Source organism: Aquila chrysaetos, chromosome 8 (genome assembly GCF_900496995.4).
Source record: "Aquila chrysaetos chrysaetos chromosome 8, bAquChr1.4, whole genome shotgun sequence".
Classification (NCBI taxonomy): domain Eukaryota; kingdom Metazoa; phylum Chordata; class Aves; order Accipitriformes; family Accipitridae; genus Aquila; species Aquila chrysaetos.
Window position 1 is genome coordinate 32099200 of NC_044011.1, and position 24065 is coordinate 32123264.

The 24065-nt window shown below is 44.0% G+C and overlaps 1 protein-coding gene across 1 annotated transcript; it reads right to left on the reverse strand.

The window, feature by feature from the left end:
- Positions 1-6497: 6497 nt before the first annotated feature.
- Positions 6498-22186, reverse strand: LOC115344925 (D-beta-hydroxybutyrate dehydrogenase, mitochondrial-like). Its single transcript, XM_030022951.2, has 4 exons — positions 21791-22186; positions 13117-13269; positions 10156-10286; positions 6498-7331 (listed from the first exon to the last, which is right to left on the reverse strand). Exons 1-4 carry the CDS (start codon positions 22116-22118, stop codon positions 6984-6986), a joined length of 960 nt encoding a protein of 319 aa, XP_029878811.1. The 5' UTR covers positions 22119-22186; the 3' UTR covers positions 6498-6983.
- Between the last annotated feature and the right edge of the window lie 1879 nt (positions 22187-24065).

Here is a 24065-nt window from a genome sequence, read left to right on the forward strand (position 1 = left end):
ATTGGTAATTAATTAAACTAATTTCCCCAAGTCGGGTCCGTTTTGCTTGTGAGGGTAATTGGTGAGTGATCTCTCCCTGTCCTTATCTTGACCCGTGAACCTTTCATTATATTTTCTCTCCCCTGTCCAGTTGAGGAGGGGAGCAATAGAGCGGCTTTGGTGGGCACCTGGTGTCCAGCCGGGGTCAACCTACCACAGTGTCTAATTTCAGCCTCTGAGTGCTGCAGACCAACCTGGCCGTTGGTGCTCCTGTTGGGCTCAGTAATCATGTATGGGATGATGGCCGGCTGCTACAGGGAGATTGTTTGTCTTGTACCTAGCCAAGACCGGCTGTTGCTATTTGCAAAACACCTCGAGCATTAGGAAGTTTAAGGGTAAAGTCGTTTTTTGACAGGAAATATCTTTTGCCAGGGAAGTGGTGATGCGCAGCTGGATGCATGTCCAACAGCATGGAAAGGCGAGCGCTGCAAGGCATGAGACTGTGTGGTGAGTCACAGCAACAGATAACATCATTTTAGCATAAAACATTTCATTATTTTCCCTGCAAGGACTGTCATTTGTATAGTAGCTATTTCGTGCTAGTGCTTTGTAGTGTGAGTTGGCTGGATTATTAGTCTTGCGCTGTTCTGCTTTGGTTGATTGCTTTCCTCTTTGGAAAATATCTTGTGCATGCTCTTCTTTTCCTCCTTGGTCACACTAAACAGATGCTGCAGATATGGCACAGCAGATGTTTCCCTGCCTGTTTTGTGTAATATTTAAGATTTTTTGCTATTGCCACATACAAGGAGACGCATGTGTCCTGGCCTAAGGCCCAGGTGAATTCTCCTTTTTTCACTTTGTAGCATAGCACACATTAAATGCACATTAGAAAAGCTAGCACATATTAAATGCACATTAGAAAAGCTAGCATATGTATCTTGAAATTTAGTCCAATATGAAAATTACTGAAGACTCTGAAACACCTGCATGGCTTGACTCTGGAAATTGTGGAAACTCTGGAACCAGACCATAACAAGTGTGGGTACTTGGTATTTCACCCCAAGTGTGGATGCATGCATATGTGTGTTTGGGGAGGATATTTAGATTTTTATGCTTATTTTCTCAAGGTGATCATCTTTCTGTGAGCTTTTTGAGAGTGATAATGAGGACTCATGATTCGAGAAGCAAAACATCCTTTTTCAACAGCTGAACATCATACTGGCTGTTTCAAAGTACTGTGGCTTCAAGAGCAGAGCATCTCTGCCTTGCTGGCTGCTGCTCTGGTATTAGGGTGCTGCAGCAACTCCAAAATAAATAGGATCAAGATCCTATTAGAGAAACTTACAGTATTCCCTGTCTTTAGAGTTAAATAAAACTCACCAGAGAAAATCATTCCACGGTCTGAAGCCTCAAGCTGTTGGGCTCTTTCTGGCTGACAGCTCAGTTTTGGGGGAGTGCCAGGCTAATGCAGGAATACAAGTAGGATGGTGGTGTTAAAAATGTAACTGACTGCACTAAGGAAAGAAAGGTGTAAACTGCCCAGAGCTTTGAACATACCCTACAGCCTTGTAGCTGGAGATTACAGCTCCCAGAGCTGAACCTGGGAAACACGTCACAGCACAAATCGAGACACAGTTTGGTACAGACCAGGGTGTCTGTACACCACTTGAGTCTTCATCTGAGGGCAGTGCTGTCCCGAGTTTTGTCACGGTATAAATTAGGGTGGCCTTGAGGCTGCTCTGTCCTGGATGCTCTAAGCATGCACCCTCCCCTCCCACACAGGGACATCTCTAGCAGCTCACGATCAGGAAGGAGCAATGTCTGCTCCTGGGACAATCCTGGATGTGTTCCACTGGCTTCATGGTTACCTGATGAATGCAATCTGTGGAGCCCTTAGCAGATAGGTTTTGCCCACCGTGTCGGCATCTGATAATGAGATAATCAGTGGTAAATCATTTCCTAACCAGGACTATTCCAAAGAACATTTATTACTGAGGAGCATATATGTTTTCCCCTTGTTTTACACACTCTTAACATTATCCTCAATTGCTTCTACAACATACATGCTTCATCATGGCAGGTAAAGCCCTCATTATCGATATGCCCACTTTACAGCTCCAAAATGGTCTAATTACACATGAAAAGATTTCACTGCTGAACAGCTGCTTCAAAGTGTTTGAAATATAAAGGCTGTGAAGTTTTGTTTGGTGCTAGCAGAAGGTGCCAGACTGACAGCACTGCACAGTCCTGGTACGGAACAAGTGGAATAATATAGCTGTCATCCTCAGTATCACTTGCTGTCTTTGTGTTGTGCTGGTTTTTATCTGTTGATGTAAAAGCACAAGGGTGCTATGAACGTCGCACAGCCGACCTCTGGAAGGAGGCTGTGCATGGTAAGGACTCTCGTGCTGGTTGGCACTGGAGTCCTGCTGACATCGGAGGCAGCTGGGCTAGATGATAGCCTGACTTCAGGCTTGGGGATTGCATGGGGTTTACTTAAGCCTTTTACTGCGCAAGTAATTATTACTGTTACTCATCTCTCCAGATTCTGATGCTACTGCAAAAAATCTGCTGCATGGTACATTACACCCAAAATCTCCTTGTTCAGATTTGCCAGCTTGGGAGAATGACACAAACTTACACACTTGGCTTATTCTGAAGGTTGTCCAGACTGTTTCAGCTAGCTATGAGTTACACTGAGTGAACTTGAGATGAAATGAGGGTGTTAATACTGCTAAGTGTCAATAAAACTCTCTGCCTAGCCCATCCATAGCACTGCAGTGGGAGCGAAGTGCTGCTGCAGCTGGTCGGGGTGTGTGTGTGTAAATGGTGGTAGTGTCCACAGCAACACTGACCATTGAGTGCAGAGGTACAGCTCTCCTACCTGCTGGAACAGCCTGCGGCCCAGGCTGGGGAGTTGTCATGCAGGTGTTTCTCAAACTGCACCCTCTCAAGTTAGGGGAACAGTCTCCTTCTGGAAGGAACAATGAACTTCTGGAGATGATCTTTGTTTCATGCAGCAGCACAACCACCTCAAAACTATGCTGGTAGGTAATTTCTGCTGCTTCTTGTGTTACAGGTGTATTTCCTGGGCTCCTCTCTGTGGCTTTTTTGATGACACTGTATGAAGCTGTTAATATCACTGAGACCAACGCACAACTTACTAAACTGATTTAGCTTAACTATTTTGCTCTTCTTTATAGTCTTTCTGTAATTGCTTACTGTCAAAAACATTGCTTGTTCTTTCTGCCAATTAATATGTGCTCTTAGGAATAAGACCTTGCATAGAAGAGAAAACCCATGAAGTAACTGACGGAAGCGCTTAGTAAGAAAGCCCCACAATATCTGGAATTTACCTCCTGACCAAACCTCTGTAAAATCCATGTGCACGTTCATACAGTTAGTAGAGTGCTCATAACCCATGATGGTATCATGTCTGCTTATGTACTTTGTTAGGTCCCTGATACTGTGTCCCTGGAGAAGAGACTTGGGAGGAAACCTGCGTCTCTTTTGTGGTGGTTGTTTTCAAGGGAAAAATTAAAGTTTTCCCAAACTGTCAGCAGGGCTTATAAAAGATGAGTAGTGATAAAAGCTAATGTGTTCTGCCAAGAAGTTCTCTGTTGAATGCAATCTGAGATGAATGCTATATAGAAAAACAATCCCAGGAAAGCGTCTGCAGCAGGTTAGCTGGGTATTGGGAGAGCAGCATTTCAGATTTAAGAGTAGTGTCAATATTTTTTTTTTCTTTTAATTTTGTCACCTAAGTTTTTCCTAAAACACTGTAACTGTTGCTTATTTTGGATGTTGTAAATACAGGCTTCTTGTATGCATCTGCACTTTAACTTGACTTGAGGTAAAGGTGATTTCAGGGTTACTGGGTAAAAGGGAGGCACTCCTCAACCAACGATGTGGCAAAGTAGCAAAAGGGATGATGGGGCAGTCCAGCAATTGTGCACTTCCCAGCATATGCTCCCCAGGTACTGTGTGGGCCAGGATGAGGGCTGGGTCAGGTGAGATTTCCAGTGACACATAGGTGGGCAGGAGTACGGCTGAAGAGCTGACAGCTTTGGGGGTCCTTGGAGTTTGTCATTGACTTGGTTAGCAATATTTGTTCACTAAAAGCTTCTGTTACTAATCCCGAAACTTCCGTACCCTACGAGACCTGTGGAGGAGGGACAGCTGTACCCCTTTCATCATAATTTCTTATGAGGGTCTCTTTCCTATTAAGCCCAGGGACTTTGAAACGATTCCTGCTCCTTTTTTTTTGGTTCACTTGTCTAATGCTGTGCCTTGGAGCCCAACTCAGTGGGAGGATTCCAGATGACTTTCAGTGGGAGTGCATCAGGCCTGTTAATAACTGGAATTCTGACTCTCTCTTGATTAGTTCTTTATATGCAGATCATAATATTAAAAAGCTGAGGGGGAAGATGAAAGATAATAATTTTGTAGCTATTTTTCAGTTAGCTTCCACGCTGACAGGTTAGACAGCAATGAAAATACAAACTGTCTTCATTCGTCCCATCTGTTCTCATCCAGCCTGTCACTGTATCCCATGTGAGATACTACATACTGCAAGTTCTTAGTTTTCAAGATCAAGGAATAAATGTTCTGGAGTGTTGCTCATCTGATGTTATGTGAGGCTACTGAAATATTGAACACGTGCTTCACCACATACACAGCAAATAAATGAGGTATTTTCAGTTGGAAGTATTTCATGTCATTGGTATCTGGGAGGCAGCTCTTCTGGTGGTCCTGGCTTTCAGCAAGAACTTATTGCTGTAGCTTTTAGAAATGCAAATAGAAGGGAGACGATGTAATGGAAAGCGACATTGTCTCTGAGGCAGAGAGAAGCACATGTATCCTGGGCCTGATGGAGAAACATCTGGGTTTCAAAGCTGCTTGTTGAGTTCAGTGCCTACTTACTGTAAGGAAGGGTAATCTGCACAAAGAACAGCTAAGAGCATGAAAGCAACTCTTCCACAGCAATGTAAGGCTGCTGAAATCCTTGAGGTCAAGCAGGGGGAATTCCTATACAAGAAATCAGTTGGTTTAGTTGGAATAAGCCTTGTTCCTATTCCCTTGCTTGGCCCTGCTCAGTTGTGGTTAAATGAGGAGAGTGGATGATAATCATCTGATAATCTTGTTGATGGGCACAGGAACAGGTGGGAGCCCTGGCTTGTCCTCTTACCAATGCCAGCTCCAGGGATGGGTCCACCATTTGGGAAGAGAAGAAAGATGTTCCAAAATCTAAAAAAGGTGCACTAAGATGGCTGTTCTACTGCTGAGTAGATCAGGAGAGGACCTGGAATAGTCAGTCTGTTTGGTCATCTCGCCTATGTTTCTGACTCAGACTGCCCAATTACCCACCTGTCGTGGTTTAACCCCAGCCAGCAGCTAAGCACCACGCAGCCACTCACTCACTCCCCCCCCACCCAGTGGGATGGGGGAGAAAATCGGGGAAAAAGAAGCAAAACCCACGGGTTGAGATAAGAACAGTTTAATAGAACAGAAAAGAAGAAACGAATAATGATAATGATAACACTAATAAAATGACAACAGCAATAATGAAAGGATTGGAATGTACAAATGATGCGCAGTGCAATTGCTCACCACCCGCCGACCGGCACCCAGCTAGTCCCCGAGCGGCGATTCCCCGCCCCCACTTCCCAGTTCCTATACTAGATGGGACGTCATATGGTATGGAATACCCTGTTGGCCAGTTTGGGTCAGGTGCCCTGGCTGTGTCCTGTGCCAACTTCTTGTGCCCCTCCAGCTTTCTCACTGGCTGGGCATCAGAAGCTGAAAAATCCTTGACATTAGTCTAAACACTACTAGCAGCAACTGAAAACATCAGTGTTATCAACATTCTTCTCATACTGAACTCAAAACATAGCACCGTACCAGCTACTAGGAAGACAGTTAACTCTATCCCAGCTGAAACTAGGACACCACCACAAGAGAAAGTAACTCTTCTCAGTAATTAACTAAATATATTAGTAAAGACTTCCCAGGTATAGGATGGAATTTCTGGTTCAGACCAGAAAGTTAACTAGGTCAACTTACAGCAGAGTCTTCAGTTTGATATGGGAGAGCTGGCATGGGGGAGGCTAATGCTCCATGCTGCTGCCCTGTATCTACCAGTGTCACCACAGCTGATCTCAGCTATTCTGGGATCTTTTGGTCCCAGAGTTCTTGGATTTTGTGCCATGCCACAACCAAGCCAAATTTAAAACTGTGTATGTGTAAACCAGCAATCTTTTCCACAACAGTTAGTAGGAGACTGCTAATGAAGCCACTGTGCTCAATTACTCTCATAAATAAATGTTACTAAAGTTTTCCTGTGAATAGATTTTTTTTTTTTTCATCAGACCTTATTCCCTGTAATAGTAGCAAAACCAGAGCTCCAGGCTGAATATGTTCTTTCGAAGCTACAGGTTGCTACTGCATACTGGTATCTGTCACCCTGGTGTTTAGCTCTCTGACTACACTTCAGGTTAAGACATTGATTAATCCAGACATTAAATAAAAGATAGAGTTTATTTAGGATTGACAACTCATTTGTAAATGGAATATGCTACTTATTTTCTAAAGTCCATGACATATTGGCTTTGTTACAGAATTATCCAGAACACCTGAAAAAGTGCTGAACTGTAGTTAGCCAAGACACTGTTTCCATATTACAACTTTATTATTTGACTCTTCCTAACTTTTTACAGCCACTTAACTTCAAAGTATTTCAAGGTCTATCGCTCATTCCTAACTTTTCCATTAACCTCTTCCCATCACCCCTAATAAATTACTACTCAGGTTCCTACAAATAAGGTATTTTCATCTCTGCTGTAATGATTTCAGGTGGGTGGTTGCCCTGTGGGATATGCTCCATTTTGTCTCCATCATGTCTCTGACACAGTAACTTGGTATTTCTTAGGGGCATTAGATTGAGCCCTGGCTTTCACAGTGTAAAAAACTGCCCAGCTTGAGTCACTGAACAGTACCAACATAGGCTATGCAAGTTTTACTTTACTCAGAGCATAAGACAAAACAGAATCCATCACAACGGTTGGAAATAAAGCACACACAAACACCAGTGCTTTTTCCTTCAGCTTTGCTACCATGTAACGTGCCTTGGGTGCAGGAGATGTTAAAGCATCTACCATAGCATCTACAACTTCATTGCCATTTGTGCTTCCCTCACTGAGTATGCTGTTGAAAAAGTTTGCCCGCTCTTGAACATACTCTTTATTGTAAACTGCCTTTTCCTCTTCACTGAGTTCATTCCAAATCTCTTCGGCACTGACTGGTGGCTGAATTTTTGTAGAGCGTGCATAATTTCCTGGCTGAATAATACAGACCTAAAAGCAAGATGTAAAACTTATCAAGATGCAATCAGTCATTCTGAATTCAATTAAATACAATAGTCAGTAAAACAGATCAAAAGCTTTCTGCAGACAGATTTCTTCCAGAAAATGTTGCTTTGTTGAAATTTTAACCTTGAAAACTTGACTGAAATGAAATATATTCCCGTGAAATGTTTAAGATTGCAGAGGTGCTTTATTCTGACTTCCTCATTTTGCTCTGATGATAATGTTCGTGTTTTGACTACTCAGCATACCTTCATAGAATGCAACAGTGCATCTTTGATTTTTAGAGAATGCTTAATGGTATAAATGTTTTGACAATACTGAGACAAAGCATTTCAGTATGACTTTGATGTCTCCAAAGTGGAGTACTTTGCATTTTTCACTCAGTGGCGAATCTTGCATTTGGTAATTTTTTGCCCCAATTTGGGACAAAAGGAGGATGTCAAAGAAAATTAGAAGGTCCTGGGGAAAGAAGTGTGGTTTTCCCCAAGTAGGTGTAATTAAAAGGAAAATAGGTGGTGTCAGCTAAGTACAGAGGGGACCAAAGGTCCTGGTTTAGTGCTCGCTGAAGTCATTAGCAAATTTCCACAGGTTTCTGCTGCGCATGTAGATTTAAATTGAAAGCATGCAAATCTTTTGCTGCTCTGCCTGTTTTCTTTGCATGTGTTGTTGCTGCTGTTCTGCTAACTTCTGAGGCTTCTGGGGAATTTCAGAGCAGGCTGAGCATTCACAGTATGCACGCTTTTCCTCAGTTAGCAGCGGGCTCATTACAACTATTTGTAGATATGCAACATTAAAAACTCTATGGCATTTAACTGACCTGATTTCTAAAGACTACAACACAAGGTGAGGAAAAACGGTGCTGAGCTGTGTAAGAGACCTGGGGATCTGAGAGGCGTTCTCTGCACAGCCTGTGGTAATACAAAACCTTAATGTCTCCAATCTGCCACCCAGCCTGTCTACCAGAGGCTACCACCTGTGTATCAGTACCGGTACATGCTTGCCTCTTGGCCTGCGTGGCAATCGGCACACTGCATACCGGAGGGGTTGAGGTGTGGGCGCTATATGTGGGGAGCAGGAAGGGATGCAGCTAAGCTCCAGCAGAGAAACAGCATGCATAGCTGGGGGCATCTTATGCTACCTCAGGTAGCTTTGTCACAGGGCATCTTTGGGAGCCCTCCCTTTGGGTGCTATTTTCAAAAGTGTTTGGTATTAGCCAAACTAATGCCAATAGTAAACTTCCCACATTTATTTTAAACAAAGGGGTTTTGAAAACTTCGGGTTTTGGAGTTGGCTAGGAAAGAAGGAGAGATTATACTTTTTTTTTCCCTCCCTTGATTTTCTGTAGCCTTTCTAATGGAAGACACATACTTTGTTTCCTTTAGGCAGCCAGGTTGCCTGGCCAGAGTTCAGTGGGACAGAGCCGTAGCTCCATCTGTTCCTTGCCACCTCTGGACGACTTTCTCCTGAAAGGACAAAGGGAACAACAGAGCAGGGGAGGGGAGCACAGGGAAGAGGGACCATGTATTCTGCAGGCTCTCTGCAGGGTAGGTTCTCACGCAAATGCCAGCCAGTGTCTTGCATACAGTGAGAAACAGAAAAATAACTCTTACAGAAATTCTGGAAATATTTGTCAGCCTGGCTCACTGTATTTTGTGCTGGGGCTATTCCAGGGGTGGGGGAAAAATCCCCAAATGACCAGAGTAGCTAACCTGTTAAACTAAGCTCTTCCATGCATTTGAGATTATCCTCAGCTAATCGGTTGAAATCCTCATCATGCTGTGTGGTATTAGGATGTGTAAAATCACTTGCATTTTATATCATTTTATATTTATCCGAGAGGGGTAGTTAATAGTTGCATAGCTGTAATTTCTTCCAACACAAAGCTTACGAACAATGCTGTACATCTGTGTATGTAAAGAGTACACCAATGTAAATCCTCTAGGGAAGACTTTTAGTGTTTGAGAGGAGTGTTTCAGCAGTGGAGTGACTCCAAGGAAAAAACCTAGTGAAGCCACTTAGTGATCTAAGCTTCAGGTTTGACTATCAGTGTTGCTTAGACAGGGCACTAAGAGCACTCTTAGAGCCTCTTAGGTTAAGGGAATAAAAACATAATTACTCTGCAAGATACTGCCTCTTGCAGTGTAGCTGTTCCCACAAAAAGAAATGAGCTTTTAAGCACTGATGTTGTGAGATAAGAGGAAGAAAGAACCTCTCAGGTAGGTGACAAGCCTTCCTTCTTGCTGCACAGCACTCAGCATCTGGGCTCTTTGCTCCCGCAGCCAGAGAAAGTTCCAGTTATTTGGTACTGTGATGAGCTCTTCACAGAGCATGGCACTGCTCAGGCATGCCTGTCTCAGGAAGTTTCTCCACTGTAGAGGATGTGGAGAAAGGGTGGAAGTTGCAGTGTTGGCACAAAGAGAAGACATGCTATCCTACAGCTTCCCAGAATGGCAAACATCACCCAGGTCTGCTGTTCCCAGTGACTTCCAGCTGACTGATTAGCCACAGAGAAACCACCTCTTTCCAAGGGGAAGCTGCACCCATGGATTCAGCTTTGATCTTTATCTGTCATTTGGATGCATGGAGCTTACTTTGCACAGGAGTAGATATTATTTTGTATACACTTGTTCGTCTCCCCTTGGCCAAAATTTCCACGCCCACACTGTTGTCTGGTATTCTTTGTGCAAGTCACTTGCTTCTTTCCCCACAAAAAGCTGCATTTCAGGAGTGAAACTTCTCTCTTTCTCATATGAAGAACAATGTTAGAAATAGCAGGAAGTTTCATACAACAGCTACTTGTTACATCACTTACCCGGACACCGAACTTCTTCATTTCCAGTCTTAGAGCATCACAAAATTTTTCAATAGCTGCCTTGGTCATGGAATAAATGCCATTTCCCAGAGAAAAATAAGCAATAATGCTGGACATGAAAACAATACGTCCTGGAAAGAAAATAGTGCAAATAACATAACTTCACTCTCAGTCTTTAACATAGAATAGATTTATCTGAGTCTTCTGAACTGCTAATAATATGGTATTTAGCATAATGCTGTTTTACTACATAGTATGCTAAAGGTGGGCTGTGTAAGTGTGCAGTCCCAGCACAGAAGTGCACTCAGCTCTGTTAAGCAGAGAACTTCACACAAAACTGTTCCTTCCATCTAGTGACAGATACTGGACTGTACAAAGCATAACACATTCCCAATGTGCTGCTTATTCCTTCTGAGTCTGAGACAGGATGAAAGAGATGGAAACAAAGCAGTCCCCTAAAAACTTTAGACAGAAAAATAGTAATAAAAGACTATGCTAGTAATAGGAGAAGGACTGCAGAGGAGAGGAGCAGATGATTTTCCCTGCTGTGGATATATGACTACTGATAGCATTTTTTTCTGCGCTAATGATGTCTCTGCACTGAGACCTGGCTTACAACTGTGCATCTAAAGTCAAAATCAGACTGTACAGTCATAAGATTCACCAAAGAAAGGTGACTTGACAAAATGTGTGCAGCCTTACACTGCCTTGCTGTGATTTCCCTGATCTGTGCTGCTTTCTTCCCCTTTATAACTCCTGCAGAGTGCAGGCATGCCTTAAGTAGCAGAGATTTCTGATTTGAGGCACTGGGCTGTCATTCATTTCCATTGGTTACTTGTAAACTTCTATCACATAGTCATACCATAGAGTAAGAAATGTGTGAATGTGGATATGTGAATGTGGATATATAAATACCAGAGGTAAGAGAGAGAAGTGGCCTCATCACTAACAATACAGAGAACATAACTGCACTCCTATTGCTGGCACAGATGCAGATAACATCTGGGCCCCAGATCTGACCAAATGGGATAGGCTTGTATAGTATCAAGAGTATCACGGGAATGCAGTGAAATCTGTCATTCTGAATTAGGTTCCCTGCCTTCCTACACAGCATCTGGAATATAATCGTATATACAATAACAGGAGAACAACTACCAGCTTGCTGATCAAGATGCTACATCAGCTGGCCAGCTTGAAAAGTTATGGGGAAGTGTTGCTCCTCCCAAAGTAGGATGCTTAAATTCTAGGCTGGAAGGCAATACTTCCCTTTACGAGTATTAAGAATCTTGAAGTTTTTCTTGGAACAGGTGCTCATCCTAAAATGGCAGTAAGCCTCTTCCTTCAGAACACAGCTACTGGGTAAGTGATGGTAGGATAACCTCTGCCTCCTTTATCCAGTGCCTAAGTGATTTGGGGCACACGCCCAGCATGTGGGACACATCATCTAACTTCTCTCTTTGCCTAAGGTAATTGAAACCCAGCTTTCCCAGATGAATGCTCTAACATCCATAATTCAAGCTTTTCATTTGGAGAAGCCACTTGCTTCCCCCAAAACCATGAGCTTTAGCTGTCCTGGCTGTTCCTGCAAGGAAGGAGACAGGAAACCTAGGATTCTTCCTAGAAGGTCCCTGGCCTCCTCTCCTACATAGATGGGACTTGAAAATGGAGTGTAGGCAAGGCAGCATTGATAGCCAGGAGTAAGATGCAGAGCACTCTTTTGAGATAAGGTACTACATATGTGCAGCCATCCAGACCCAAATCTTCTAAAAGTTTATGTATGTGCTTAATATCATACACACAATTAGTCCCTTTCACTTCAAAGTAACCCCTTGCAATTCCTGTAGTCAGACAAGTGCTTCTGGTGGATCAGCATCACAGTTTTAGTAGTAAGTAGGACATCACAGAAAAAAAGTGATGCCCTCCCATGTAATGGCCACATAACACATCCATTGTTTCACTGAATATACGCAATAGCACATTCTTTCACAAAAACACATCCAGCTTGCAGTATTTAAAAGTTTCTTTCTTCTTGCATCAAAATATCATCAAGCGAAGGCAACCAAGCAGAAAGAAGCGGAGTAGCCAAAAACGGGATGCTTTTATCTTACCAACATTTTGTGTAACAGTGACATCTGGGGCTTCCAGATGAAACCTAGCCCTTACTGTGCTTGATGCTGTATGCATACAGAACAAATCCTCACCTTAAAGAGCTTATAACTTAAATAGACAAGCTAAGCAAAACGGGGAGAAAGGAAAAGGGTATCTTTTTTTCCCAGATACAGATGGGGACAGGTAGGGAACAAACTGCAAAGCAATTGAGACATGCTGCAATGCTGTAGAGAGCTATTTGAACCATTTCTTCTCAGAAGAAAGGATAAAGCCCACACTTATGGAAGTCCATGCAAATGCATTTATCCTATTGGATACCCACGGCTCTGTATGGCACTGTTTCACATACTTGAAGTTTCTTGCCCAAGGTCATAGAGAGGATCTTGCTATGCCTGGAACTGGAAGCTGCATGTCTCTAGTTCACCTCTGTAGGGTCATCCTTCCTCTCCTAATTGCCAAACAGTAAAATAGTAAAGCCTAAATAATAAGTTAAGCAGGAGTTTATTGGATCTTTGTGTTTTCTGATTGTCAGTCCCTAGAAATTCTTGCCTGGGCTTAATGATCTACTGTAAGCATTTTTTTCTCTATTTTTTGAGTCAAACACTGAGATAATTCATTATTTGTAAATAGATTTTTCTATGTATTGTAAAGACAGACTCTCTAAGGGTATTTTTTTCCCCTTACAACTTTACCCTCTTTTCAGGATCAAGTTGCTCTTTCAGGCCACACAGAAGGAGGCTGTCATTTCAGTTCAATGAGACACAATTAAGGCTTCTTTTATAGATGCTACATTACCCTGATTATAGTAAGCTAATTATTCTACAACTCTAAATAACAGTGGATTAGCATTACCCTTGTATTTCCTTAGAAGGGGCAGAAATGCCAGGGTTGTCCTGATGCTCCCAAGGAGATTCACATCTGCAAATTTTTCATATTTCTCCATAGACAGCCACCCTGTCTCACCAAATGTTGATATTCCTGCATTGTTGACAAGTCCCCAGAAACCTATGGAAAAGAAATGTCTCAACAAGCATCTTTCACTGCAAAACAACCACCATTAGGTGACAGAACAACACTAGTGATTTGGACCCTCAGAAACAACATTTTCGTTGTGTTATCTTTTTGTCTTTTCTGCTTATAAGCGCAGGCATGCTTTGTTTAATGAAGGAATGTAATCATGGCCATTATCTGGACGATAAAAGTCTCAGTGCTATTTAATAATCACTCACTTTATAGTTGTCTTAAGTTATTTATGAATAACATGATCAGGGAGACTACATCTTACTGCTGATGTGGTGTACCATGATATTTTAATTACTTTAATCCCACTGTGTGCTATGAGCAGCTTTGTGAAAATTATATTAAACAGCCTAAAGGCTAAGGGGTAATATTTTCAAAGTGCCTGACTAATTTAGGAGCCTAAGTCTTGGCTGCTTTTCCAGGATTTGAGCTTCAATTCCTCCTGAAATCAGCCAGAATCGGGTACATGGGTGCAGCATTGGGTAAAGTAACCAAGTAAGGTCAGTGGCTACAGTACTTTTTTTTATATTTTGTACTCCTGGACAACTCTACTCCCCGCATAACAACAGGTTTTGGTGCTAAGGAGCCCAGCCCCCTGAAATGCAGTAAGGTTCCAGTGTTGACAAGCAGAAATTTATCAGCAGCAAAGCTTGTTCTGACACAGCTCTCTGCCAGAATGTGCAAACCCTTTAGCCCAAAGCCACAGAACACTTTGTGTGAGCACTGCGCAGTGCTAATAACCTCGACTGTTCAAAATGCTTTTTCATTGAAGTGTAGAGAGCTCAGTTTGGAGCTGACATGCTGACTAAATGCTGATTAAGCCATGCTGACTTGTTCTTGCCTTCATAATGCATATCTGTAGATATACGGTAAAGCAGTGAGTAGCATAGCACTTTTGAAAACATTTCTGTTTCTGACCTCAAATCCTGACTGAGAGTATTTCTAGGGTGACCAGCAGTGTAACTAAGAAGTACATAGGGGTAGCTTGACTTGCACTGAAAAAGCTAAGTTCGCAGCCTAGTTCTGCCAGCCTTGACAATTCTGCTTATGCTTTTTTTTTTTTTAAGAATTCTTGTATGTTCTGCAAATCTGCAAATGATTGTTTTGTCATGCCTTCTACAGGATCTCCAAGCCTAGGTTTCTGGTGAGGCAGAGTGGGTAACAGTGCCTCTCTTCTTTCCTCTGGACACAGTCTGGGGCATGGGTGTGATGCCAACCCAGCTGTAGCCTCCTGTACCCATGATGGCAAAGATATTCCCAGAGGACCTTTGGTCACCCTGGTGAAGGTGCTGCAGAAACCCCTGGGCTGAACTCTTTTCTTTCTGATCTTCTCTGACAAAGCTACTGCAATGATTTCATGGTATCTTGGTCCTTCCAGAGCCCTGCCAAGAACTTCTAATACAGGATTTCATTCACAACAATAGTTAAAGCTGAAATAGACCATTTTTTTAATTAGTTTGTAAAGCTTTCCTAACATATATATATATACACACTACTTGTATTATGTAATGAAATTGGTGTTTAAACAGAGAAAGAAACAAAGTTCTTTCAGTGAATGTCTCATTTGCAGAGCAAAACACTCAGAATAGGAATTTACCACACAGAACTTGGATAACTCTGTCCTCCAAAGGGAATAAATCATTATTCAGCAGTCTGTCACACAGCAATCCTTGACGCTGGACCTCTCTTATAACTTTAGATACAGACTGACTGCTCTTCTAGTAATGCAGCAGTTTCCTGTGTACTCACCTCTTTTCCACTGCCCCAAATGTTAGCAGACAGAGGAGAGGAAATGGACCAAAAAATTGGCGAGTGGAATCGGGCATCCTAGACTTCCTTCTTCCCCCTGTCATTACCCTGTTGTTCCAGGCCTTTCCATCATTCTGTGGCTTTATTTCTCCTTCTTAAAATAGAACTAGCCCCATGGGACTGACCTCCCAGTAAAATGCTTCAAGATCAATGGATTAGAGAGTCCTCTGTAAAAGCTAATTATCAACATTTTTGTATTTGCACATGATCTGATCTGCAGATGGACTGAGTAACTGCACACCCCATCTGTTTCTACTTAGGGCTGGAGGTCTCTGTACTCAGGTTAGTTTTCACATAAGCTAACTCTAATACAACACAAACCAAACCCTGGAATCACTGTAAAAGCTGTTCCCTGATCTTCTCAGTTTTACCTTTTCTAATTAAAAAAAAAAAAAAGTCATTTTGCTTCTACCACTGCATCCTGCACAGCACAGCAAGAACACTTGACCCACATATCCCTGAATTCATTAGGGCTTCAGAAATGCAGTCATTAAACTTCAGACAGTTTATTTTCTTCCTCTTTCTCTAAATTGTGAAACACAGAATTTAGCTTGCAAGGCTTAAGTTTTCTCTCCAGCCATTTGCCTCATGCACTTCAAAGACTCCAGGTGGTTAGTGGTGAGGGCAGCCTGTGTGTATAAACAGGCAGAGTTCACAGAATAATGGCTCCTTCTTTCTGTGCAGTGGCCAAATCAAAAGTCAAGAGGAGAAAAAAATGGCTTGAGTTAAACTGAAACCAACTTTTCTGAAGAAGAAGATTAAGTAAAACATAAAAAGAGATTTTGCTCAGGGTTAGCTCAAAACATTTTTTTGCCCTCAAGTGAAACATATTGTGTCTTAGAACATTTTGGCATTCCCAAATGGGAAATGTTCTGATATTTTCCCAAAATTTTCTTGCCACTTTGTTTAGTCGAATCTATTTGCAAAATTCTACCCAAATAACAAACAGTTCATTATTCCCTTATGCCACTTTTTCAGAAAATTTCCTACCTCCTGAGAAACAACCTGCCCAGCTACGTACTCAGGCTACTTTGAATCTGCTTTGGTCTTCCTTTCCTGAAATGTTTGTGGTAAAAATTAATGCTATAAACATGTATACAAAATATATTGTATATTTGCTTAGACAAATGCAGCTCAGGTAGCCTGAGAAATATAGTCCTTAGATGGAAATCTAGAAGGACAAGGCACAATTAAGAATCAAACAGCTGAAGGAGTGAGACATCGCATTTCCTCAGAGTGTCCATGCACAGACACATTAAGAAAAAGCAGCTGTTTGATCTGGAAGGGAAATATTACTCAGACTGTCAAAACAAAACTCAGTACCAGCACAATTTAGGAAGAGGGGTGTTAGACTATGCTATAGCAGGCAGGGAATAAGTAAACTGGAAGCAGAACTGGACGTCAAAGAGATTTTCACTGATCCCTGTTTTGGGAAAATGGATCCTGAGGACAAAGATTAAAAGATATAGCCAGGGATCTAAAGAATCACTTTAGGAAACCTAACTTAAGATTAGGGAGGCTTTCAGAAGAACACTAGCTCTCGCATAACCTCCCAGTTAATTTCTACTTCAAGACATGTTGACCAAAATGCACATATCCAAAATCCTTATTTAGGCCCAAAAGATGCCTGATGTTTTTCCAGCAACTCTTAAAAGTCCTCCTCCTATTCAAGTCAATCAAGCTGTGTGCTTGCAAAACCTTTTGAAAATCAGTCCATTTCTATGTAGGTGCGTACACAGATAATATCTGAATTCAGCCAGATTTTCTAAACTTGAACATATATTCTTGGTATCACTGATCTTTGGAGTTTCTCATCTAAACCTGACCCCATGCAAAAATGACAGGCTCTTTTCTGAAAGATTCCAATCCAATACTAAAGGAAACTAGCCAAAGGAGAGAGAGTGTGATTTGCCATATTCCTACTGAAAAATGAAGAAAGGGAACAAACCAATCTGTCTGTGGCAATGCAGCATGTCCGTTGGTAGCAGGCCAGCTGAGACTCTTGAGTTTTAGATACGTACATCCATGAGTCACCATCCTTTGCTTGGAATATTACGCTGTAGTTGTCTCCACTGCAAGGATGAGTCCATTTGTATAGGAAGTCTGGGCTAAAATATGGTACCATGGGCCTACTGGGTGGATTCCATCAATAGGAAATCTTAATTAAGTGGAGGACAGTATTTAATAACCTTCGAGTAGGAGGTAGGACTAAAACTAATATCCCTCCCTTCCAGCTAGCTACATGTCACCCACTCACAACAGGCAAGGAAAGGAAGAGAAATTCCTGTTTTAAACAGAACAGAATCAGAAAAATACTGAGGTTTGCCGTAGAGCCTAAAAAAGTTGCAAATCAACATGCTCCAAAGTCCCAGTCTACTTCATATTGGCTTTAATGTGCAAGTGCAAGAAGTTTCTTCTTTGTAAGCAAGAAAGGACTCTAAATATTTTAGAAAGTCATCTTAATGGGCGCACAAGCCGTAAACACAAATAAAGAAAAAGAAAGGCATCAGAGCCAGCAGATTTTCAGGGAGGAATAGTTAGTTAGCTCTAGATAATGAGCTACGTACCATGGAAATGGATTTGCCATCCTTTTCAGATTGACATAATTTCACAGTCTAGAATAGAACAAACATTTCCAAGGAAACAAACTATGAAGTGGTAGAATATCCAGCTAGGTGTGTCACCAGTAGTTTGGATTTCTACTCTTGCATAACAGAGAGAGAAGACAAGGTGGAGTTTGGGTTAGTTACTTCATGGTTATGGCATAACTAGAAGGTGTACGGAGTACTGTGTTTTATTCCTGAGATTTTATACATTTTTTGTACATTTTATGCTCAACAGTCTACTTAAAGCAGCCAGTCTTTTATCTTCTAGTCTTCTATAAGTTTACTTATCCTGGGCCTAGGAAAATGCCAGAGCACAGTATTCCTCCTTGACTTCCCTTGCCACCAGCAACTGCTGAGTGAGGCTTCGTGGACTCATTCTCCCCAGAACCAGGAAATTATCATGCCTTTCCATACACTGAACTGAGTCAGTGGGAGAATGTAACTCTCGCATCCAGTGGAGTCCACAATTAAGGGGTTAGGTTTTTCACTGGGTCTCTAGGCAAAAAATACAGGCTTTACAAGTGTAGAACTGCAGCCTCTTCAAACTTGGGTCTAGGTTTGAAGCAACTAAAATCTGCCAAAGAACGAGATTCAGGAGGGACTTGAGCTCTCTGAGCCTCTGTTCATCGCTGGCTTCTTGTCTGGAGAGCCCTCTGTTGTAGATTGTACATTCTTCAGGACAGAGGCTCTCTTACTTTGCCTGTATACCAGGCCTAGAGCAAGAGTATGTGATGCTGATCGGGATCAACAGGCTTTATGGAAATACAAGCAGAAACAAGAGTTCTGCAAGTTTGAAAGGAGGAAAACAGTGTATAGAGACGTAATAAATGTAAGAAAACATGTATTTTCATCAACTACAAGAAAAGATTTAAGATAAAGGACAAAATTTTGGCTTATCAGTCAGGTTAAGATGACTTGGAAGACAGCGTATCTGCCAAAAAGCCATACTTGTCTGAGATGCACAGTCCATTGAAAGGATGATACTGTAACTGTAAAGAATAAATATTTAATCTTTACCAGGATTTACCCTGAGGTCTTTAAACACAGCTTGCAAAAAGCAATTGTTGTTTAACTGCTTTCTCTCTCTTTTGGTACATCTTCTGAGGTTTAATTTGGAATCCATAGCCTTTGCACGCTTACCATTAAACCTGGAGATTGCTGAAATGGTTTCCTTGCGACTATTTTTGGAATGATACGGGACTGTTTTAGTGATCTGAATTTAAAAGTCCAGCATACTGATCTGATGCACTTAAAATCATTGGTACCTGAGTGAAACTGATTATAGTAAAAATGGCAGAAGAGAAGAGAGGGAATAATCCCTAAGCAAACACCTAGTGATTCCCAGAGATAGATGCCTCCTCTCTGTTTCCACAGGGAGTTGCTGAATAGAATTATCCTGTTCCGAGGGAGGGGGATGGAGCGATAGACAGAGACAGAACTGTCCAACAGTACTTACAAGCTAAAAATGACATACAGAACACTGCCAGTAACTATTTAAAGGTGGATGTTTTCACAGCTTTTAAGTAAGATAATCTATGATCTACTATAACCTTTCAGCACAATCCACTGGCTTCCTACATCAGTTTGAATTGTTTGTGCAAAAGCAGATTTCTTTTCTGCCCAGAGCTTATTTAAAACAGTCTACTGGACTCACCACCTGCTCTTTGTTCTCCTTACTACAAATGTCCAACATGCACTTGATTTTCAGTTTGGTTAGTCCTCTGCTGTAGGCCCTGGATGCTGCCGTCTGTGATCCACTAGGGAAAATGTCCTAAGGTTTCACTACGGAGAGTTCCTTAACTGGTGGGACATCGAGGCACATGCTCCACTGCCCAGCCCTTGGGAACCTTTGGGTAGCAGATTAAATGTTCTGTGCAGTCACATACTTTTCTCATCTTCTAGGCACTTTCAGAACATAAATGCAATTATAAATGGTTCAGAATTCTCTTTCCTAATGAAAAAGAATTTCATTAAAAACAATCTTTGACCCAAATGTAAAAGAATTACAATTCCCATCTTTAACAAATAAATTGGTTAATATGAGAGCTAACCCTCAGTTGAATTGTTATATTGAAACTGTTTTTATAAAGTTAAAATACTGAAGAAAACACTGCTTCTATTTTCAGAGGTGCCAAGAAGGAACACTCCTACCTTAGTCTTTTGCTTAAAGACTCTATATAAGTAGAGTATCCTCACAGTTTCTTTACACCTGAGATAAAAATATTTATGCCCCTGTATTTTATAAATTACAAAGACGACTTGTGGCATTGACTCCATTAACGTCAGACATTAATATAACTCCTTTACTCCTTTTTATTTCATAAACTTAGGAGGAAGATTACTTGATAATTGGAAGTTTTCCCAAATGGCATATGTGCTATCTGGCTCTATAAAATTACTTTTTCTTTTCTGCCCTTGCAGAATACCCTCAAAATGCTGCAGCAGAAGAGCTGACCAACAATGGAAAAAGGTTGCATAAAACGTGTGCTCTGTCTGTGCATGCCCAGCCCTGTGTCATGGGCGTGAAGGCCTGACTGAGAAGCCAGGAAAACCACTGTGCACACGTGTGCATGCCGCATTTCAACACCAGCTGTGGTCAAGTGTCTTTCCTGGCCCCTCCAGCAAGCCCTGACGTCTCTAGTTTGATGTGCCTTGATCGCGAGGCATGTCCACATGCCTATGAGCAGGAAGGACAACCAGCAAGTTAGCGCTGAACTGTGGACTCCAGAGTCTACACGACAGCACGAACACAACCTTTGCACAAGCTGCCAGAATTACAGGATAAATTATCTGTAACCCAGAGTTTCAGGTGACCCAGTCCCATCGAGCCTATAAGGGCTTGTGTGAGCCGTCTGCGTTGTCTCTGCAGCTTGGGAAAGAGCCTGAGAGGGGAAGGCTCTGCCTTTTAATCAGATAAGGTCAACATCAACCATAAATACACGTACTTAATGAGCAGCGTCTAGGCTTTTTCTTACTTCGCTTCTCGTTTCATCCCCTTCCCAGCATGCTAATGAACCAGGCAGGCAGAGGCCTTGCATTTCATTGTCATTCTGCATGCTTTATTCTCCGTTTATATTCCCTCTGAGGAATATCCTGAGTTCCCTCCTGAGTGAGCAGGAACTGTTTGTCCGTAATTCTGAGGGAATCCTGCTTCTGAGCCTGAGTAAGCCCGCTCTGAGCCAAGTGTATCCCCCAGCATTACACAGGGTGACTCTCGCCCTGCAGCCAAAGTGGGAAAGGAGGTAACTGCGGTTCTATTACCTGTGCTGTGTCACGCGTTCTGAGGGGATAACCCGGGATTTAGGTTGTCTGCAATTATTCTGCAAGCTAAAGTCTATTCATTCCCCTGGGTGTACGCTCCCCATAGGGTGTGTAATTGACAGATTTCTTTTTAAGTAACCCTTCCAGGGACTAGCTTGACAAACCTCAAGTTGAACCGAGAAGCAGCTGGTTCGGCGCGGCAGCTGCCCTCTCTGCATTTCCTTGTTTATTCACCCTTTCACAAATCATGCCCGGAAATACATCACCTTCCCACCGCCTCCGATGCGTGCGCGCTTGCTCTTCTCCGCTTTCCCTGCGGTTTCCTCCTGCGGGATACCTGCAGAGGGATCCCGGGGACCCCGCACTCGGGGATTTCCTCCTCTGGAAGAAAGGCGACGCTCACCCGGGCACGCTGAAGAGCGCACCCGCTCTCTGCCGTCGGCATCTTTGGACAGGCCCCCAGCCTGCGTGCCGCTTCGCCAAGCACCGACGCGTTTTTTTAACGCAAAGCAGCGTTGCTATTACTGATGGCGGTCACAGCAATTAGCACCGTTAGTGACGACGCTCCCCAGCCACAAGCCGTGACGGTGCGGCTGACCCCCTGGGGCAGCTCCCCGTCAGGAGCCCCGGGCGAACCGAGGGGCCGTTTCGGGGCTCCGCCGGCCCCGCCGCCCCCCGCCCTGCCCGTCAGCCGCCCGGCCCGGCCCGGGCCGCGCGGCAGGTGCGGCGGCGGATGGGGCCGGGGGCCGCTAACGGCCGGTAGCGGAGAGCGGGGCTCGCCCCGCCGGTCCCAAGGGCCGCCCCGCCGCGCCGCGCCCGCCTCGCCTCACCTCGCTCGGGCAGGTGGCTGAGCACCAGCTCCTTGGCGGCCAGCACGTCGCGGGCGCGGGTGACATCGAGCCGCAGGACGCGCAGGCGGCCGGCGCCGGCGGCGGCCTCCCGCTGCAGCCGCCTCGCCCCCTCGCCGCCAGGGCAGAGGCAGCCGGCGAAGACGGTGAAGCCGAGGCGGTGGAGGCGGAGCGCCAGCAGGTGCCCGAAGCCGCTGTCGCAGCCGGTGATGAGCACGGCCCGGCCGGCCGGCTCCAGCGGCGCCGCCCCGCGCCGCCACAGCCGCCACAGCACCGGCAGCAGCAGGAGGAGAGGGGCCGCGGCCCACATGCTGCCCGCGCCGCCGCCGCGCCGTCTGGGCGGGAGGGAGGCCGCGGGGAGCGACCTGCCCGCCCGCCCCCGGGCAGCGGCGGCCCGCAGGCACCGCCCCCGCCCCGCGGCCCCCCGCGGGCCTGCGGGGGGCCCGGGGCCGGGCTTCGGCCGTGGGGAGGGGGGCCGGCGTCCCGGTGAAGCCCGGGGCTTGCTAGGGCTCTCTGCCCACCGGGGGGACGGGACGGGACACCTCTTTCCCCCCGCGCCTCTCGTGGCTTGTTTCGAAAAGAATAGCGCAGGCTGTGAGCGTCGTGCGGCGGGCCTGTCAGCTGGATCCGCGCGGAAAAAAGGGAGCCGGGTTGTGCCGAAATCCAGCGCTGAAGTTAACCACGGATGGCTCAACCTGTCCGCTTAACCGGGTTTCGTACGGTCCCGTCACTACAGACTGGCCCCAGGGCACGAAACGAAAGCACCGCGAGTATTTCTAGATCGGCGAGATGGGCATTGCTAATACAGCTGCATTATTATGTTATGTTACAGTATTAACTTGATGTGGGGGTTTTATGGCCCAGGTCTGTGTCTGCTATGCTGTACCAAGGGTGCCTATAGACGCTCTATGGTGGAGGAAGATGTCTGTTTCTTGTGGGCTAAAATGACAGTTATACATTGCTGAGCAAAGATCTCCAAGAGCTAAGATTACGGGAGAAATTTGATTAGGCGGTGTTTTCTGTGCCCTTTCTTTCATCGGAGAAACTCTCCAAGCAGCTGTTGGAAGGGATAGTATGTCATAACTGCCTCCTCTGAGTAAAATGAAATGGTTGAAAGAACCAGATGCCTTTATTAATTGCGATTTAAAGTTGGCTTGTGAAAAATACAAAGGGGCCAGAGTCATTCATTGACATATACACAGCAGCAGAGGAAGCAGCAGGACTTAATATGCACAAGGGTGGTCCTAAATATTTGCTTAACCTGCATCACTGTAGCTCCACAGTCAGCCTTGTGCACATTTAGTAGTTTGTCTTAAATAGCCCTTGTATCTGGTTGTGGCAGAGGGGTTTCAGAACCGGTGGTACCCTGCTGCCCACGAGTGTCCAGAAATGGCACTGGTCCCTGGAATCAGCTATGTTTCACACTTGTGTGGGGATCCCTTTGCACTGACATAGAGTGTTTTGAATGACATTCTAAGGAGAAAGGGAATAATTATTGTTTAAAATCTCTTTTCCATGGGCTGAGGCATTCATGTGTCTTTACTCTTGTCAGCTGCCCATCTGTCTAGATTTACTTTAGCTTTAAATTCTTCAGTGCCCTCTCTTCTGCACTGCTCAGGTCTCCTGTAGGCATTGCATAATAGGACTTAAAGCCTCAAGTGGCTTGGAAAAGGAGGTTATGCTTTGCTGCTGGGAGACAAAGTAGGAAGTGGAATGGTTAAACCCAAAAGAAGATACCCAGATACTTGTCCTGAGTAGGATTTATTTGATCATGCTCCATCACACGGGGAGATACTGCCCTTTTTTACCCTTCAAAAGATCACTCAGTCTTCTGCAACTACATGAGTCACAAAGCTTTGTCTTTACATTTAAAAAATATTATGCAACCCTCGAAATCATGAGAGTTGATAACAGCCTGTCCTCCAGCCAGCTTCCCTGTCTCATTCCCTCCAGCATAAAAAGATAGGCAGGGATTCCAGATTCACCTCCTCCATGCCTCCTACCCACCTCTCCTCCGCGTCTGCTAGTCTCTACTCTCTCAGCTTTCGTGTCCCGTTAATAATACGAAGATCACAGGCAGTGACAAAACCATTCTCCCGAAGAATAAAAGGTGACCCAACTAACCTCTGAATCTTATGCTGTCTCTATTCCAAATAAACTTCAAAAGATATTAAAAATATGGCACACAAATGTGGCACAGTCCCATCTGAGAAGAGGAGCAGTATGTTGTCAGAGCAACAGAATAATTTAGCTTGAA